Source organism: Calliphora vicina, chromosome 3 (genome assembly GCF_958450345.1).
Source record: "Calliphora vicina chromosome 3, idCalVici1.1, whole genome shotgun sequence".
NCBI classification, from domain to species: domain Eukaryota; kingdom Metazoa; phylum Arthropoda; class Insecta; order Diptera; family Calliphoridae; genus Calliphora; species Calliphora vicina.
The window spans coordinates 21,701,140-21,722,793 of record NC_088782.1 but is presented as its reverse complement, the minus strand read 5'-3'; the positions used below and the strand labels follow the sequence as shown (position 1 = coordinate 21,722,793).

Below are 21,654 nucleotides of genomic sequence, written 5' to 3'. Positions count from 1 at the left end.
CTCTGTGTCAGTAACAACTGGAGGATGGTAAATTAAGGTGGAAATAATAAAAAAAAGCAGTTGAATTAAAAGTGTAGTGAACAGCAGGTGTGTGGAGTTAAAATTAAACAAAAATACATATATACATATATGAAATAATTATTATAATATAAAGTTTAAAAAACCATTAAATAACCATTAAAATAAAAAGTGAAACAATTGTTAAATCATAACAGATTTATCTTTAACATACAAAATTGTTATAAAAAAAACCTAAAACCATCAGAGAGTGTTTCACCTATATAAAGGTTTCTGAACACAATTATGTTAAAAAAAACTTAAATAATATTTAGTTAGTAAAAGAATCTATGACAACAATAATTTTATTTTGATAAGATAAAATTAATTACACACATACTGGCAAACAAACGTATCAAATGAATAAAATAGAAATAAAAAATAAAAGTAGACAATAGAGTTGAAATGAAAAAGAAACAAAAAATAGTTTAATTGACGTATGAACATTTAAATATTATTATTTTTCATTTATTATTTATTTGTTTTATTTATATTTTGTGAAATGCAAACAATACGCAGCAAAAAATTGATAAATATTAAAAAAGAGCACAAATTTGAAAAATAATGAAAACAAATTACTTGTTTTATCGTTTTTTTTTAAGTGTTTGAAGAACATAAACTTGAAAGAATTAAATAATCTTTTGGTAATGTTAGTTAAGTACTTATCGATATAATAACTAGAGATTTAAAAGAATGTATTCTTTTAGTCAAAATTATTCATCAAATATTTTTTTTATTCCTTGGAAGTAGAATATCAAATTTTAAAAATATTTGAAAAATGTATTCAAATATCGTGTTTTTTAAAAAATATGTTGCTACTAGACAATTAAATCATCCATGTTTTTTTTAATTCAAATCCATTACAAAATACCTTAATAAAATTTATTGAATTTTTTAAATTTTTCTTCAATTCAAATCTGTTAGCTGAAGGCAATTTGTTTCAATTCATTTTGTAAATATGTATGTAATTAAAAAAAAATTGTATGATTATAAAATATCATTACCTTAATATAGAAAGGCCCTAACTAGTGTTTTTTTAAGTCGAGATTTTTTTCTAAATATGATATATTTTCATTAAATTTTGATTAGATTTCAATTAACAGAAGTGTAACCATTAGGGTATTCAATTAATCGGGTTTCTGGTTTAATCGGTTAATCGAGCAAATAATTAATCGGGGTATAGATTTAATCGGTTAATAATCGGTTAATTTTAAATTATTCGATTAACCGAATAATTTCTATTTAGATTTAAAACTGATAATAAAACTATGGATTTTGTGTTCTTATTTAAGTATTTTATTAATAAAATGAACAAAAACATAGAAAACAAGTAAAAGAGCTATATTCGGCTGTGCCGAATCTTATTAATTTAAAAAAAATTAAAAAAACGACTTTGGAAAAAAAAATGTTGTTTACCTAAAAATATTTAAAATTTGTATTTTGAAGTAAAATTTGGTGTAGTGTATATAAGTCGTTTTTTTAATTTTTTCTAAAATTTTAGAAAAAAAATTTTGTTTTTAAATTTTTTGGTGAAAAAAAAATTCGGGTTAAAAAATATTTTTTACCGATTTTGACCCATTGTAGGTCCAACTTACTATGGTCTTATATCCGTCGTTGCAAAGGTCTTTGGGATATCTATCATTAGTTATCCATATTGTCTATATTAATGACTTAGTAATCCAGATATATGTCAAAAATCGAGGTTGTCCTAATTTTTTCCTCATATCTCAGCCATTTGTGGACCGATTTTGCTGATTTTAAATAGGAAACTTCTTGAAAGCATGTCTGACAGAATTATTGAAGATTTGGATCCCGAAGATATCTGGGGTCTTCAGCAAATTGATTTCACCATTGGAGTCCTTTTTGAATTTTTTTAGATTTTTAATACTTTTACTAATTTCGATAAGTTCTGGTAAAAGACTCGTTTCAGTAGTGTTTCCAGTTTCGTCTATTATCATGTTCTCATCCGTCAAATACATGCAAATTAAATATGTCAGTTGTTATACTCACTAAACATGTTTCTTCGATGTTCGAAAAAATATGAAATTTTACTTTGACATTTGCATTTAAATTAAAACGGAAAAATAAATCAAAAAAAAATATGTTAAACTGCAAAAATAAGAAATTTCAGTTAATCGGTTAACCGACACAAATTAATCGGTATATTTGTTATTTGAAAATCGGCATTTTTGAATTATTCGAACAGTTAACCGACAAAAATTAATCGGTTAACCGATTAACGGTTAATCGTTTGAATACCCTAGTAACCATTCAAAGATTGAATGAATTTTATTATGAACTAACCTCATGTCTATACTTGATACATATTTATCGCAATATTAGGAGCTTCAGCTCAGACAATTTTTCCAACCTAGCCACAGTTACTGCTAAAATGCCGTTACTGATATAATCGTAAATACCGTTACCGCTATTCTATAAATAATTTTAAATTATGAAAATACATATTATTGATTTCAATAATAGATTTTATTGAAATCTTCAGAATTTAAAATGTAATATAATACCACCTAATTATTACCTCGTAAAACACCTATTTATTAACTGTCAACAAGCATCTGTCAGTTGACTCCTGTAAAAATTTTAACAAGCTTCACACAGTGGTATGAGAAAAGAAAAAAATTAATAAGTCTGTAACTTTTAAACCCGTTGTCCGATTTGAATGAAATTTGACATGCGCAAAGTGTTGTCGAGTTTAAGTTTTGAATTTTTACCGTATGAGCCCATCAGGGGTGCAGCCAGGGTTTCCCAAAGTAGGACACCTCGGGTATGTTCAATTTTTAAAACGATCGTATTTCTTCGAAATTCAATTTTGTCCTCAAGTCACTCGGTAGTCTACTATCAATGGCTGTCAAAAACAAACAAAAAAAATAAATTCCGGTTAAAAATTTGTTCTCGATTTTGACCCATTGTATAACCAATTTACTATGTCCTTATATACGTCGTTGCAAACAACTATGAAATATCTATCATTAGATATCCATTTTGTCTATATTAATGGCTAAGTAATCCAGAGATAGATCAAAAATAGGTAAAAAATCGAGGTTGTCCTGGTTTTTTCCTTATATCTCAGGCATTTGTGGACCGATTTTCTCGATTTTAAATAAGAACCTAACCGGGTCTATAGTGGATATATTGATGTATGAATCATGTATGTAAGTTATTGGGGGCTACGGAAAGTTGATTTCAACATACAGATGGACATGGCTATATCGACGCCGCTATCTATAACTATCGAGAATATATATACTTTGTGGGGTCGCAAATGAAAAATGTAGAAATTACAAACTTTCCACTCATGGTGAAGGGTATAAAAAGTGTTTTACTGAAGCACGGAAGATGCCAAACGTTGTGGAAGTCTAGTTGAGGTCTCTACACCCGAACAAATTCACGATCGGATATTGAAAGTGCGAGAGATTGTCGAAGCTATAGACATGGCTCAATGGTTTCAATTCTGAATGATCACTTGGTTATGAGAAAGTTTTCCGCAAGATGAATGCCGCGTTTGATCACAATCGGGTGCACAAAAAGTTACACACATGTTTACATTGCAACAATCCACGAATTTCTCCCTCATCCTCCCTATTCTCTGGATTTAGCCTGGAGTGATTATTTCTCGTTTCCAAACCTAAAGAAATGTCTCGGCGGAAAGAGATTTAACTCCAACGATGAAATCATCTTACAAAAAATACCCATTTTTATGACCTCGTCAAATCTTATTTTTTGAAAGGGATACAAAAATTGGAGAAACGTTGGACAAAGTTCAAAGATCTCAAAGGAGACTATGTTGAAAAATAAAATGATTTTTTATCCGAAAACCTGTGTTTCATTCAAAAAGTCACGGACTTATTGACTCGTCCTCGTATCACATTTTAGTGACAACGAATTTTAAAAAAATGTTTCCAACAGTATTTCATAATGATTCAAAACGAATGAAACGACTCTTTATTGGATTCTTCAGTAAATATAAATCATTCAACTCCTTCTCTTGTTTCAATCATGAACATTTTTGGATAACCCTTTGACCCTTTTATTGTTGATTGACACAACAATAATTGTAACAACAGACTAAAAAATTTTAATTGGCCAGTATATTTTGAAAGACATACATATCTGCTATCGAATAAATATAATTTGGCTAAAATCCGTTGTAAAATGTGGATAATAAGTAAAAATTTCAAAATAAAAAAAATACATTTACAATAATAAACAGATAAGTTATGTAATTATTTCAAATTCTTTTAAAATTTTTACTTCTATACATTTTTATATGAAAATTTTTACAATAAAATTAGGACTTTAAAATACTTAAGTTTGTTATAACCATGATTTTCGTTCGTAATAACCCGATATTTTCTATGTATCAGTGTCTCAGTCATTTATGACCCGATTATGCTGATTTTCAATACTAAAATATTCGATATCGAGTAAAATTTATTGTAATTTTCTTATTTGAGATTGTGGCATTCGATATCGAGCAAGAAATTTAGTACATTTTATCATAATATCGTTATTGAAATCGTTTTTCGATACTATATCGCATTCGATCATGAATGCGGTAAATTGGCCTCAGATTTATTGACAGAACAATTCAAATTTCCAAAATCATTTGAGATTGTTCTCTGGTATGTTTAACAATAATTTCGACATTAAAATTAAACATGAAGAAGTTTGGACAGAAATATAATCAATCATAGCTATGCATAGGTCCGAAAGAAAGAGAATAATCACCCCTATCGCGAATCAATATTCCACATGAAATATTTTCCCTTTTCCTTTTTTCGTTCATCAACTTTGTTCATGTGAAAAAATTCCCCTTGTTGTGGAATTTTGTAAACAATAAACAGCTGTTACGAACAAAATTAACTATTGTGAATGAAAAGTTCATGGGAATATCACGATAGCAATTTTCTCTTCGAGGGAAATGGATATTTCATGGGAACAAAATTTCACATTTTATTGTCGATAGGGGTGAATATTATTTTCTGTCTCGTGACTCCTCTTTATAATCTGTGAATGGCTAATGATGAATAGTATTAAGTTATGCTTGGAGTCCAATCATAATTTAAATTTAATTTTTAAATTTTACAAAGCAATTAATACCTTAAAAGTACTGTATGAAACTAATTCAAAATTAGCCAAATTATTTAAAACAAGTCGTATGACTTGTGTGTATAGCGACCCATTTGCATGGTACTTTTTTTCAATTGTATTATTTTGGTTTATTGGTTGTTTTGCTATTATTGTTTTATTTGGTGAGTGAATGAGTGATTTAACTGGAGCGGCTTAAATTACAATTAAAATAAATAAATTTGAAAATTATTTTTCAGCTAAAACTAAAAAAAAAAAAACTAATAATGAAAATATACAAACAGCACGATCGAAAACAGAATACGTACATTACAATAAAAAAAAGTGCACAGATATTTACATATTAGTACATTCGTACATACACTACGTATACGTATTACTCGTATATTTATACATTTGTATGTAAATATGTATGATCGCAATGTATTGTATGTTGGCATGTTTTTTTGCAGTATATGTATGAAGTAAACAGAAATAGTAAATGACACATGTTACGCTCAATGTTTGGAACATGATTTGAAACATTTTTTAAATAAATTTAAATAAAATTGAACATTTACTAAATTACAGCGGATCATGGGCGACTTTATAATGCCCTTTACGAATTTAATTCAATAAATGTTTAATTGACTCCTATTTAAAGTTGTAGATCTAACGTTTTCATTGGAATTTAGTAACTTTACAACGTGGTTTCAATAATCGAATAAAGAAAAGAACAACAACAGAAAAACTTATTTATTGAAATTTATAAGTAAATTGTAAATTTTTTCTAAGATAAGCAACTTCCACATCTACACACTCTAAGTTTGCTGTTATAAATGTGTGTAATTGGGGTATTATATAGATAAATTCACTCACTTCACATTTGTTTTTAAATGTAGAAAATGATAAACAAATGAAAAAATAATATAAAACACCTGTTAAAACATATTACATATCGGAAACTGAAATGCAAAAGGGCATAATTGTTTCTTTTAATAATAAGCAAGATCGGTTATCGGTACCTCTAGGTATCTACAGACGACAATAATGTGTATTAATACATTTCAAGAATTTGTCAAGAAATAATTTTGCAAAATACACTTCTTGTTTACATGCTATTATTAAACATATTTTTTGTTGATTATTGATGTTTTTCTGCAAATTTTATTTATTTTTTATATTTTCTTCACATTTATTGTTCGCTTCATTCAGTTGTATTTATAAATACATACCCGATATATATGAAAATAAAAAGTTTTTGAATTATTTTAAAACATTAATGAATCATTTGCATTATTTGATCATCTAATACAATTTTTGTTTAGACGATTAACATGTCTTTATCGACATAACTGCTATTAATGTTTAAGTGAAAATTTTGTTTCCGAAATCCTACTTTTTTTTTTAAAAAATTTTTTTATTTAAAAAATCTAATTTTCACGTTCTTTTGGACTAAATTCCTTATTCATAATCAATTTATAAATTTTGTATGGAAATTTCATTTTATAAACCTAGATTGCTCACAAGCTTTATTTTCTTGGAGTTGAGAGAGGAATTGGTGAAATCACTACTCAGAAACTACAATAGGGTTGTACTCAAAACTATTGTAGGATGTGCAGGGAGCAGTCATTGCCTGTCACTGCAAAGTCACGATAATTCTTCGATGGATTGAAAGACAACAGGCATCAGTCAGTTGACTCCTGTCGTAATTTGAACAAGGTGCGTAATTTGGTTTGTATTTGACAGCCATACCAAACTACCTCGTGACTTGAGGAAAAATTTTAATTTTGTCATTAAGATTTATTTTTTTCCGAAAAAAACCATCACTCAAATAAAGGCTAAGCTTGATAAATACTATAGGAACTCTGCACCATCAATTTCAATGTAGTCAAAAAAGTAGTTATTGAACTTCCTTGTAGCCGTACAAGCACGGAGATGCCGAACATTCAACATGCCCAGTTGAGGTTTCTACACTAGAAAAATTTAAAAAATCAAGACATGATGTTGGCCGATCGGAGATTGAAAGTGCGAGAGATTTTGGAAGCCATAGAGAATTATGCATAGAGACGAGACACTGCGATTTGTCAAAAAAAAAATAGCATGTATTTTGTTGTTGCAAGATATAGGTTTTTGACAACAGACTTAGGTTTTTGACAATTACGTCTCGTCTCTATGTTACCCTATGGTGGAAGCCATAGGCATCTCACATGTGGTCTCTCATGAGAAAGCATTCTGCAAGATGGCTGCCGCGTTTGCTAACAATCGGGTGCACAAAAGGATACTCACATCTGCAGTTTCCATGGCAGAATTCTATGAATTAGGCTACGAAATGCTCCCTCTTCCGCCATATTCTCCGGATGTAGACTCGCGTGACTATTTCTTGTTTCCAACGATGAAATCATCTCACAAAAAATTCCTATTTTAATTAACTCGACAAACTTTTTTGGAGAAACGATGGACAAAGTGCATAGAGCTTAACCCCCTGTCTATACCTGATAAATTTGTATCATGATAAACGTCAAAATGGTTGTCAAGATACAAAATTATCAGGTATAGTCCCCATTTATTAGTATTATTGCTTCGTTATGAAAAAATTGTTAGAGCTTTTGCTCAGACAACTTTGTCTTGACAACAAATGTCATTAATTGTTATGATAAATATTTGTCAAGTATAGACAGGGGGTAAAGGAGACTATGTTGGAAAATAATATAATTTTTTAACCAAAAACCTGTGTTTCATTCAAAACATTTATTTATGGAGGAGAGTAGTTCTTTCATTTATTCCCTTAATCTTAATATTTGTCTTTATTTTTGAAGCGATCCACAATGGAACCAATGAAACCCCGAGTATAAGTATTATATACTACCCTCTTCAACTAAACTATACTATGGCCAATTAATGTGCTGTTTTTCTATAGCGAACGAGTACTTTGAGTGGAAATTTAACATGTACAAAATACAAAAACAAAATACATTCAAAACGTCCACTCAAAGCACTTGTTCGCTATAGAAAAACAGCACATAAGTGTTTTTGGAGGAAGAATGTCCAAACTTGCCACTATTATTTTAATTTTCCCTAATTTATTTGAATTTTAATGTAATTTTTGTGGAAGTTAATCTAAATATTTAAAAATTTACTTGACTTTAACGGTAACGGTATTTGGAATTATTTCGGTAATTGTGCTCTGACTTAAGTTATAAATAAAACAATTAAGAGAGCTATATTCGGCTGTGCCGAATCTTATATACCCTTCACCAAATTATACTTCAAAATACAAATTTTAAATATTTTTAGGTAAACAAAATTTATTTTTTCAATTGTAAAAAATTTTTTTTCGAATTGTTATTTTAATTATTTTTTTAAATTTAAATTTAAAATTTTTTTTTTCGAATTGTTATTTTATTTTTTTTTTAATTTAAATTTAAAATTTTTTTTTTTTGTGAAAAAAAAATTCGGGTTAAAAAATATTTTTTTCATCCATTGTAGGTCGTCTTATATACGTCATTGCAAAGGTCTTTGAAATATCTATCATTAGATATCCATATTGTCTATATTAATGACTAAGTAATCCAGATATAGGTCAAAAATCGAGGTTGACCTGGGTTTTTCCTCATATCTCAGCCATTTGTGGACCGATTTTGCTGATTTTAAATAGGAAACTTTCGAAAGCATGTTTGACAGAATCATTGAATATTTGGATCCCGAAGATATCTGGGGTATTCAGAAAATTGATTTCAACAGCCATGTCCACCTGTCTGGCTTAATCGACTCCGCTATCTATAAGGATCCAGAATATATATACTTTATAGGGTCGCAAAATTATATTGTGGAAATTATAAACGGAATGACAAACTTATATATACCCTTCTCACGAAGGTGAATGCTATAAAAACTGTAACGGTCTTTTAGAGGTAACGGTAATGGCAGATATTACGGTAACGGTAACTAAGACCCCTTTCACACTAGGCTATTTAGTTGCGCAAGTCTCTTGTGTTTGTAGATGCCAGAGGTAATATCGGGTTAAGGAGAAGAAAATTTTACATGCTGTTTTATTGTTGGACAAGAGACTTGCGCAACTAAATTGCCTAGTGTGAAAGGGGTCTAATCTGAAAGGCAGTTGGGGCAATGGTAGACAATTTTTGTAAAATTGATTACAAATTGAATAGATTTTTCTTCAGTGTATTAATGCGTGTGTGTTGGGCCGTAACGTTACATTCATAATTATAAATTTAAAAACTATTTTTAATAATAATTGCAACAGAATACAACTACATAAAAAAATACAATATATAAATATATTTATTGTACAATATTAACAACAACTTAAATTACTTAGTAACAAATTAGTAAATATCAATTTACCTAATATTATTAAGAGAAAACTTCGATTTATGTCACCAATTTTGTAGAGAAAAGCTATAAATTAAATTTTTTAAATCTTTTAAAAATTATATTTTATTAAGTTGTAATAAGTGGTTATATATTTTGGTCTTAAGAAAATACTTTAATATTTTAAACTTTGAAAAACTGTCTTTTCCGATCAGACTTTAAAAGCAAAGTGGATTTGAAACAGTTAAAAGGTAACGTTAACGTTAATTTGGATTATTTCGGTAACGATATTTTAGCAATAAGAATATGTTGGCATATTTTGGTAACGGTTTTTGCTGTTGTTTCAGTGACCGGATATTATTGATAACAGCAATTATGGATTTATTTAGATTATTGATAATATTTACAAAAATGAAACATGTTGACAAAGGTGCTACGCATTAAATTGTAATGATATTTACGATTATTTCGGTATTTTAGGAATAACGGCAATAATTTCAACTATTTTGGTAACGGTAGTCAAGCTGAGAGGGTATTTTAGGGCTAATGATGGCTTAGCGGTAACCAATCATGTTTGTATGTAACATATAATTTTAAAATTAAATAGATTTCTATGACTTGCCTGCATATTCTAAATTGTGCAATATACTCTCTCTGTTTTGTTACAATTGTATAATTTTAATTTCAAAATAATACAATTATTTTTCATTTACCCTAGTTTTATGACGTATTTTGGTTTTTTGTTAACAACCACGGTTCATCGACAATAACAATAACAAAAAAAACATTTACAAAAAACTAAAATAAATTAACGTGAATTTTATGTTTATTATATTTTATGTTTGTGGTCATTAACTTTGTCGTTGTTTTGTATTTGTTGGGAAGAAAAGTAGGGGTATTCCTAGATGACTATGGAAAAAATGTAATCAGAAATGTAATCAATTGTAGTTCTAAAAAATTATCAAAATTTACTATCTAGTTTCTTTCAGTTTTCCTTAATATGGTCTGGACTTCATTAATGAGTTTTTATAGCAGATTTTGCATTTTATTTAATTTTCATGCAATGTTTATTATATTTTTTAAAGCACAAAATTTTTATTATAAAATATTAACAATTTAGAAGATCTTAAAGTGCGAACTTGTGTGTTTGAATTCTTCATTTGGCCATAATATTCACAACTCCATGATGATGATGATGATAATGCGCCCGTTGGTATTTGCCGTGAATATTGTGTGTATATGACTGACTCACTGACTCATTCACTCCTATTGTTGTATTTTAACAAATTGTTTTGTGTTTTTTTTCTATATACTTATTTTTTTGTTATTTTTAGCGTATATATTTATAGTAAAGGGTCTTACAATAAGAGTTGTTTAATCAGAAATAAATTTTTTATGACACAATGATATACTTTCACTCTTAATAAAAACAAGTCAGAGAGCTATATTTGGCTGTGCCGAATCTTATATACCCTTTACCAAATTATAGTTCAAAATACAAATTTTAAATATTTTTAGGTAAACAAAATCAATTTTTTTCCTATTTTTGTAAATTTTTTTTGGTTTTTAAAATTTTTTTTGTTGGAAAAAAAATTTCGGGTGTAAATTTTTTTACGATTTTCACCCATTGTAGGTCCAACTTAATATGGTCTTATATACGTCGTTGCAAAGGTCTTTGAAATATCTGTCATTAGATATCCGTATTGTCTATATTAATGACATAGTAATTCAGATATAGGTCAAAAATCGAGGTTGTCCTGGTTTTTTTCTCATATCTCAGCCATTTGTGGCCCGATTTTGCTGATTTTAAATACTTCTCGAAAGCATGTCCGACAGAATTATTGAAGATTTGGATCAAGAAGATATCAGGGGTCTTCAGAAAATTTATTTCAACAGACAGACAGACAGACAGACAGACAGACAGACAGACAGACAGACAGACAGACAGACAGACAGACAGACAGACAGACAGACAGACAGACAGACAGACAGACAGACAGACAGACAGACAGACAGACAGACAGACAGACAGACAGACAGACAGACAGACAGACAGACAGACAGACAGACAGACAGACAGACAGACAGACAGACAGACAGACAGACAGACAGACAGACAGACAGACAGACAGACAGACAGACAGACAGACAGACAGACAGACAGACAGACAGACAGACAGACAGACAGACAGACAGACAGACAGACAGACAGACAGACAGACAGACAGACAGACAGACAGACAGACAGACAGACAGACAGACAGACAGACAGACAGACAGACAGACAGACAGACAGACAGACAGACAGACAGACAGACAGATGGACATGGCTTAATCGACTCCGCTATCTATAAGGATCCAGAATACATATATATACTTTATAGGGTCGGAAAATTATATTGTGGAAATTACAAACGGAATGACATACTTATATATTCCCTTCGCACGAAGGTAAAAGGTATAAATACACTTCTTTGATTATCATCTCAATTTGAAGTCGGAAAAGTACTAGTATTTATAATAAAGGCTGTTGTAATAAGAGATTTTTAAGCCAAATTTGATTTCGGAACCCCACAATGAACAGTGGTTTAAAAAACTAAATTTCATAGCTCGTCAATGATTGGAGATACGAAGGTGGGTCAATAATCCAAAACTTTTTTAATTTCCCGGCTCATAACTAAAAAGGAAACACTGCTCCTGTCAACAGGTATTTGTCAGTTAACTCCTGTCATAATTTGAACATTTTGTCATTTAGTTAGGGTTTGACAGCCATTGGAGCAGACTATCTCGTGACTAGAGGATAAATTGGATAAAAGTGAATTTCGTTTGCTCATTAAGCATTATTTTTTTTTCGTAAAAAAGCTAAGCTTGATAAATACTTTGGGAACTCTGCACCACACATTATTTTAGTGGTAAAAAAGTGGTTTACAGAATTTCGTTCTGGAAGCCCGAAACAATTGAATAAAATCATGATATGGTATTGGCCGATCGGAGATTGAAAGTACGAGAGATTGTGGTTTCAATTTTGAATGACCACTTAGGTAGGAGAATGGTTTCCTCAAGATAACTGCCACGTTTGCTCACAATCGACCGCAATATGGAAAAGTTTTAGCATCGTTTCTTAACCGTAAACGAAACGTGGATCCTCCACAACACACCAGAGATCAAAAAGCAGTTGAAACAAGGGGTTTATCGGCGCCAATGAAGGCCAATGTGGGTTTGTCAGCCAATAAAGTGATGGCAACTGTTTAGAATGCACTCGGTGTATTTCACATTGACTACCTTCAAAACAGTAAAGCAATCAATGGCGAATATTATGCCAACTTATTTGATCGATTTGATGAGGCAACGCCCACATTTGGCCAAGAAAAAAGTTATTATTCACTAGGACAATTCAAGGCTGCACACATGTGCAGCATAAATGGCAAAAATCCATGAATTGGGCTAAGAATTGGTCCCACATCCGCCCTATTCTGCGGATTTAGACCTGAAGAAATGGGTGGGCGGAAAGAGATTTGACTCCAACAATGAAATTATGTCAAAAACAAATCTTAGTTTTTGGGAAGGGGTCTAACATAATTGAAGAAACGTTGGAGAAAGTATACAGAGCTCAAAGTAAAAAATCCTGTGTTTCAGGATTTTGACATTTATTGTTTTATTTGAAGCTGCCATATTACTAAAATAAACTGATTCATATCTATATTAATCTGCAATTTTTCTTATATATGTGTTATATGTGGGTAGGGTCAATTATGGACCGATCCTCACAAAAGTTGCTACAAAGTTTAGAGTTTTATCTGAATTGCCGCAAAATTAACATATTTATGACTGCTCAGTATTTCGTGGGTACATTTGTATGGGGGCTAAGTGATATCATGAACCGCTATTGGAAATTTTTTTTGTGGAAAATTTCAGCCACCTAGCTCCTTTTGTTTGGGCCCTATCGTGTTTTCAACAGACAGACGGACGGACATAGCTAGATCGTTTTAGAATTTCATAAGGACCGGGAATATATACTTTTGTGGGTCTGCGATGAATATTTCGATGACAACCTATCTTTTTTGAATTTAACTTATTTAAACCCCCTGTATAGGTATTATTGTACGTACGTTTGTTTTTATCATTGTTTATATTTTTTTTACTTTGCTTTAAATTTTTTCTTGTATTTTATTTTTTTGAAATTTTATTTAGTTCCGACTGGAACTAAATCATTATCATCACAATCAACTGAAAAACAGACCGTCCTCAAAATCATGATCAACCATAGAATGAGTGATTTTTTGTTGTTGAGCGTAGTTTAGTATTAAAAGTGCAGTATCCAAAGCAACATCATATTTGAAATAAAAATAAAAAATAAAAAACAATAACAAAAAAGTAAGACGACTAAAACAAAATACATGTAAAAAAAATTAAATAAAATATTACATTTTCATTTGCTTTCATTTGCCGGTAACTGTTAAAGTTGTATTCGTACGAACAAACGTCTTGAGATTAATAATGTAAAACTAGTAAAATGTGGTAAATAATCAAACATATATGTATGTATGTAATTATTTACAACGTCATTGAACATTTACACACAGTACAATTGTAAATATAGAAACTGTTGCGTCTGCGCAATCATCATCATCTTCACATATCTTGTACTTTTGTGTCTTCTTCAACGTGAACTGACTGTCAGTCTGTCTGTCTCTGTTATTATAAAATTCATTAAAAACAATAACATTGAGTTGTATCTTTTGTTGTTTTTCTTACCTGGTGTGAATTTCTATTGTTTTTGTTTGATGATGATGATGATAAGTTTGATTTGAAACTAAAAATATAGGTATAAAATTTAAAACAATTTTGGGAATTTTAAGCTTAACATAAATTCCAACTAAAATAAACAACAAAATTTTATGAATAATACAATTTTAGAGTGAATTTTTTGTGAGTGTATAAATTAAAAAAATAAACTATAAATTATAATTTGTGTAAAGAAGAAATGTGTGAAAAAATTAACAATTGATTTTAAAGCGGCCCTAAATTTGTGAATTTTTGGATAAAGTTTTAAATTCTATGAACTTTTGAATAAACTAATTAGAATACTTTTAGAAATGTACTGATTTCAAATTTTTTAACTATGTAGTGAGTTATTTATTATTGCCTTCGAAAATACTGTCCATTCGGCAAATATCAAATAATTAAAAATAATTTAGACAACAAATGTGATAAAAATGTATGTTAAAGTATCACAAAATAAAAGTAATAGATTCATCACAACCGCTTTTGGTTTCAAAACGATTGATTTTCAAAGTCGTTTCACAATATAATTATATATATTCTGGATCCTTATAGATAGCGAAGTCGATTAAGCCATGTCCGTCTACCTAGATATCTTCGGGATCCAAATCTTCAATAATTCTGTCAGACATGCTTTCGATAAGTTTCCTATTTAAAATCAGCAAAATCGGTCCACAAATGGCTGATATATGAGGAAAAAAACCAGGACAACCTCGATTTACCCGATTTTTTTTTTCACAAAAAAAATTTAAAAACAAAAATTTTTAAAAACACAAATTTTAAATAACAATTCGAAAAAATTAAAAAAACTTCTTTGGAAAAAAAAATTTGTTGTTTATATTTAATATTTAAAATTTGTATTTTGAATTATAATTTGGTGAAGGGTATATAAGATTCGGCACAGCCGAATATAGCTCTTTCTTTCTGAAATTGAATCATGAATGAGTTAGAATCAACAAAAATCAGACTTATAAGTCCAAATTCGAATGGTACGAGGGTGGGTCAATAATTCCGCGATTTTTTTTAATTTACCGGTTCTTAACTGAAAGGGCAACACTGCTACAGACAACAGACATCTGTCAGTTGACTCCTGTCAAAATTGGAACAAGCTGCGTTATTTATTTTATGTTTGGAAGGCATTGATAGCAGACTACCCCGTGACTTGAGGAGAAATTGGAAAATTTGAATTTTGTCTGCTAATTAAGATTTATTTTTTTCCGAAAAAAACCATCACTCAAATAAATGCTAATCTTGTTAAATACTATGGGAACTCTGTACTATCAATTTCAATGGTAAAAAACTGGTTTATTGAACTTCGTTGTAGCCAAACAAGCACGGAAGAAGTCGAACGTTCTTGACGACTAAAGTTGTAGTCTCTACATCCGAAAGAATTGAGAAAAACACGATTACTTTGGTAGGAGAAGCTTTCCGCAAGATGGCTGCCGCGTTTGCTCACAATCGGGTGCACAAAGGGTTACATACATGGACAGTTTCCATTGCGAAAATCCATGAATTAGGCAACGAAATGCTCTCTCTTCAGCCCTATTCTCCGGATTTAGCCCCGAGTGACTGTTTCTTGTTTTCAAACCTTAAGAATTGTCTCGGCGGAAAGAGATTTGACCCCAAGGAAGAAATCATCTCACAAAAAATACCTATTTTGATGACGAGACAAATCTAATTTTTTGAAAGGGATAAACAATCTGTTTTAAAGCGTTCTGCTTCGAACGAAACAAATAATAGTAAGAGGGGGCACGGTCTTGACAATAAAGCGGGTGAGGCAAAAATTCCCAACCACTACATTTAAATTACTTTTTAATAGGTATTGCAATATGTAGCCGTGTGTTGTCATGATGGAATATTACGGTTTCATGTCAGGCCGCATATTTTGCTCTCTTCAAACGAATCAGTTGCGTTTGATACAGGTTCCCTGTGATGGTCTGCTCAGATTTCAGCAGCTCATAATAAATTTAACACTTTTGCTCCCACTAAATACAGAGAATTACCTTAAAGCCATGGATAATTGGCTTTGGTGTAGATTCGGCTTGTTGGCTGGATGTATCCATTTTTCATCGCATGAAATGATTCTTTTATAGCATTCAAGCAGCATTTCAAACATACAAAATCGTCGTTCAATGACTTTTGGATCCAATTCATATGGTACCCAATTTCCCTGCTTTTGGATGAATCCAGCTGCTTGCAAACGTTTTGAAAATGCTGATTGAGTAACTTCCTATGATTTTGCAAGCTCTTGTTCAGTTTTACAATAAGCTTCATGGAGTTCATGGCTCCAATTCTTGGTATTCAAACTTTCTTGGCTGGCCTGGGTGATCTTTGTCTTCCGTGTCAAAATCAGAACTTCCTATCCAAACAAACCATGTCTCGCATGTTGAATATAGTGAACAACATTCACTTTTTTCCCTTTTTTCAAATTATGTTTGGAAGGCATTGATAGCAGACTACCCCGTGACTTGAGGAGAAATTGGAAAATTTGAATTTTGTCTGCTAATTAAGATTTATTTTTTTCCGAAAAAAACCATCACTCAAATAAATGCTAATCTTGTTAAATACTATGGGAACTCTGTACTATCAATTTCAATGGTAAAAAACTGGTTTATTGAACTTCGTTGTAGCCAAACAAGCACGGAAGAAGTCGAACGTTCTTGACGACTAAAGTTGTAGTCTCTACATCCGAAAGAATTGAGAAAAACACGATTACTTTGGTAGGAGAAGCTTTCCGCAAGATGGCTGCCGCGTTTGCTCACAATCGGGTGCACAAAGGGTTACATACATGGACAGTTTCCATTGCGAAAATCCATGAATTAGGCAACGAAATGCTCTCTCTTCAGCCCTATTCTCCGGATTTAGCCCCGAGTGACTGTTTCTTGTTTTCAAACCTTAAGAATTGTCTCGGCGGAAAGAGATTTGACCCCAAGGAAGAAATCATCTCACAAAAAATACCTATTTTGATGACGAGACAAATCTAATTTTTTGAAAGGGATAAACAATCTGTTTTAAAGCGTTCTGCTTCGAACGAAACAAATAATAGTAAGAGGGGGCACGGTCTTGACAATAAAGCGGGTGAGGCAAAAATTCCCAACCACTACATTTAAATTACTTTTTAATAGGTATTGCAATATGTAGCCGTGTGTTGTCATGATGGAATATTACGGTTTCATGTCAGGCCGCATATTTTGCTCTCTTCAAACGAATCAGTTGCGTTTGATACAGGTTCCCTGTGATGGTCTGCTCAGATTTCAGCAGCTCATAATAAATTTAACACTTTTGCTCCCACTAAATACAGAGAATTACCTTAAAGCCATGGATAATTGGCTTTGGTGTAGATTCGGCTTGTTGGCTGGATGTATCCATTTTTCATCGCATGAAATGATTCTTTTATAGCATTCAAGCAGCATTTCAAACATACAAAATCGTCGTTCAATGACTTTTGGATCCAATTCATATGGTACCCAATTTCCCTGCTTTTGGATGAATCCAGCTGCTTGCAAACGTTTTGAAAATGCTGATTGAGTAACTTCCTATGATTTTGCAAGCTCTTGTTCAGTTTTACAATAAGCTTCATGGAGTTCATGGCTCCAATTCTTGGTATTCAAACTTTCTTGGCTGGCCTGGGTGATCTTTGTCTTCCGTGTCAAAATCAGAACTTCCTATCCAAACAAACCATGTCTCGCATGTTGAATATAGTGAACAACATTCACTTTTTTCCCTTTTTTCAAATTAAAGAAGTAAAATTCAAGCATTCGATATTTTCGAAGCAAAAAAAAAACTTTGTTGTTACGCCATCTATTGTAAGTCCCGCATTTTTAAGTCATACACCTAATAATAATAATTTTTTATTCATTCATTATACCCTTCACCTTCGTGAGAAGATAATATAAGTTTGTCATTCCGTTTGTAATTTCTACATTTTTCATTTCCGACCCTATAAAGTATATATATTCTGGATCCTTATAGATAGCGGAGTCGATTAAGCCATGTCCGTCTGTCTGCTGTCTGTTGAAATCAATTTTCTGAAGACCCCAGATATCTTCGGGATCCAAATCTTCAATAATTCTGTCAGACATGCTTTCGAGAAGTTTGCTATTTAAAATCAACAAAATCGGTCCATAAACGGAGATATGAGCAAAAAACCGGGACAACATCGATTTTTGACCTATTTTTGATCTATATCTGGATTACTAAGACATTAATATAGACAATATGGATATCTAATGATAGATATTTCAAAGTCCATTGTAACGATGTAGATAAGGCTATAGTAAATTGGACCTACAATGGGTCAAAATCGGGAAAAATATTTTTTAACCCGAATTTTTTTTTCATCAAAAAAATTTTTTTGTCTTACATTTTTTTTCCAAAAAAAACGAAATTAAAAACTAAAAAAAAAAATTTTGAAAAAACTTTTTTTTAAAAAAAATTAAAAAACAATTTCAAAAAAAATATTTTTGAAAAACAATTAAAGAAAAATTAAAATTTGTTTACCTAAAAATATTTAAAAAAATTTATTTTAAAGTATAATTTGGTGAAGGGTATATAAGATTCGGCACAGCCGAATATAGCTCTCTTACTTGTTTTCATTTAAAAAAATGTAAAAAAATCATGTTAAAAAATATTTTTCCCGAAATTGACCCAATGTCGGTCCGAATTTCTAAGGCGTTATATAAATAAAGAAATGACTTTCATTTAATTTTTTATAAAATTTGCTTTAAACCACAATATTTTTTTTATTTCCTTTACAGTTTTCCTCACAACACACCAAAAATCATCCAAATGTCTAACCAACAAAGCTGAAAAAGATAGAAACTAATTTAAACCACATTAAAATAATTACACTAGCCCACACACACACTTTTATCCAATAACAAATCAAATCAACTAAGCGCAGAGGAAATACATGAAAAGAGAAAATATGGCTTCAAATACAGATTCCGATACGCAAGTCAACATAGATGATTTACCTGTAACATTTAAGGTACGTATTAAATACAATACAATATTGTACATATTTTCTATGTATAATTATTGAAATATAATTTTTTATTGTATAAAAAGACAAATTATTGTCATATGTGCTCCAATTTGAAAGAAATAATTAATTTTTTGAGCTGTGGTCACGCTAACTGAACTCATTTATTTGGAAACACACACTTTTTTTCATATCCGGTTAAACAGTTAAATTAACTAAAGCGGATGTTTATGAAAATTATGGTAAAAATGTTAATATGTAAACACTTTGATAGTTTTTTTTGTTAGTTTTGTGATAACATTATTATCAAAACTCCATTATTAAAATTTCACAGTTGATGATTTTTCCAAATAACTTACAATTACCCATTTATTTGCTATGATTTTCAGGTCAAATACATTGGCTCCGAGGTGGCTCGTGGCCTATGGGGCATTAAATATACCCGCCGTCCCGTTGACATAATGGTGAGTGCTGCCAAAAATCTGCCGCCCAACAAAACTCTGCCCCACTGTGAACTGAAAGTGTCTACGGAGGGTGTGAACATAGAAATTCTACAGCCCAAGGCCAGCATTAATAATTGGAGTTATCCCATCGATACCATATCCTATGGTGTGCAAGATCTAGTCTATACTCGTGTCTTTGCCATGATTGTGGTGAAAGATGAGTCCAGTGTTCATCCCTTCGAGGTGCATGCCTTTGTATGCGACAGTCGAGCCATGGCCAGAAAACTGACTTATGCCTTGGCCGCTGCCTTCCAAGACTATTCGCGCAAGGTTAAAGAGCATGGCAGTGATGAGAGTAGTGACAAAATCACACCCACCCGTCAAAAGTTTGCTATAGATCTAAGATCCCCCGAAGAATTGGCCGAGGACGATGAAACGGAAGCTTAATTAATTTAAAATTTTGTAGTTTTAATTTACATTTTGTTTTTTTTTTAACTTAAAAGTATTTAAGTCTTGTGATGATTTTATTGTAAATTTGTATTTATTGTATTGAAACTTTTAATGTTTTTTTGCTTAATTTTATTTAATTTTTAAAAAAGGAGGATGTTATACAAAAAATACTATAGTTTGTTCCAAGTGCTACTTAAAATCTTTGTAATATATTGTTACAATAGTATTTTTTTTTTTTTTTTTTTGAAAAAATGTAAATGTAATTTGTGATCCTCATACAGCTAATTATCCAAAGTTTTAATAAATACAAATATTTTGATCGTAAATAATTAATTTTGAGTTTGAATTTCGATTTGGAAACAAATGAAAATAGGAGAAAATCTATTTTCCCGGAGTCAGACTCTGATTTTAAACTAGGAACAACTTGAGCAACTATCCAATATCGACATTGATCTGTGCACCTTTTTATATGCATAATTCAAATATTGAAACGTCTACAAATCTGTCAATACTGCGATTTTAGCAATGAATTTTTTAAAATACATAATAATGTATTTTAAAAAATTCATTGCGATTAATTTTCAACTTAAAAACTAAAAAAATAAATAAAAAACTAATACAACAAATAAAAACTCTATTTTTTAAATACCCATTTAAATTAACAGAAATCCGTTAACTTATGCCACAAATCAGTTATACATGTCTCTGCTAAACCAAAAACATTTAAAACTTACTATCTGGCAATTCCCTGTTTATCCATCGGCCATTGTGTGTGTCTTCGCTAACATGACACAACAAAACAACAACTGGCAACACTGTTTAGTTAGATGCGTGATTTCAAATAAATGCGCCTAAAAGTAGACATACACAGTGATACACAGACATGAGCAAAACACACCGGTGGCAACACCGCGGCTGACATCAACCAAACCATTTTTTTTATATGATGGTTTTACGATTTAGATTTGGGGGGTACATGAGCCAAAAATTCCCAAAAGAAATACACAGGTGAGCGGCTGATGAGTTTATTGTTGTAATTTTGCAGTGAATTTTGAAAATATTAAAGGATTTTTTAATAAAGAATCCTTTGAAATATGGCTGTGAAAAGCAAACGTAATACGTTGTTATCGCAAAAAGGAGAGACATGGTATTCTGCAAGCCACCGGGCCGCTACTAATTTAGCGGCTTCTTCAAAAGACGATGAAAATAATATTGGAGTTGTCAAGAATACAGCGGAAAATGGTAACTCATACACCTTTTAGTTATTAAGTAAGATTTAACTAAAACAAAACAATAATTTTCCAACTCGAAGCTGACACTATAGTGGAGCAAGCAGTGTGCTGGAAATACTGACAACACCATCGCTAGTATTATGTACCCATAATTTCTACTCAATTGCTAAAGAAAGTATCACTCATAACCAAATATGCGGTTGTTGCTGAGAGTGTTGATTATATATTGTTACGTTTTAACCTTTTCAAAACGTTTGTTTATTTCCTTTAAATAAACCGGATACTT

The 21,654-nt window shown here is 30.9% G+C and overlaps 1 protein-coding gene across 1 annotated transcript; it reads left to right on the top strand.

Moving 5' to 3' along the window:
* LOC135953438 (uncharacterized) lies at nt 1–20,465 on the top strand. Its single transcript, XM_065503344.1, has 3 exons — nt 1–87; nt 19,017–19,249; nt 19,633–20,465. The coding sequence occupies exons 2-3, from the start codon at nt 19,172–19,174 to the stop codon at nt 20,131–20,133; spliced, it is 579 nt and encodes a 192-aa protein (XP_065359416.1). The 5' UTR covers nt 1–87; nt 19,017–19,171; the 3' UTR covers nt 20,134–20,465.
* Nucleotides 20,466–21,654: the final 1,189 nt, after the last annotated feature.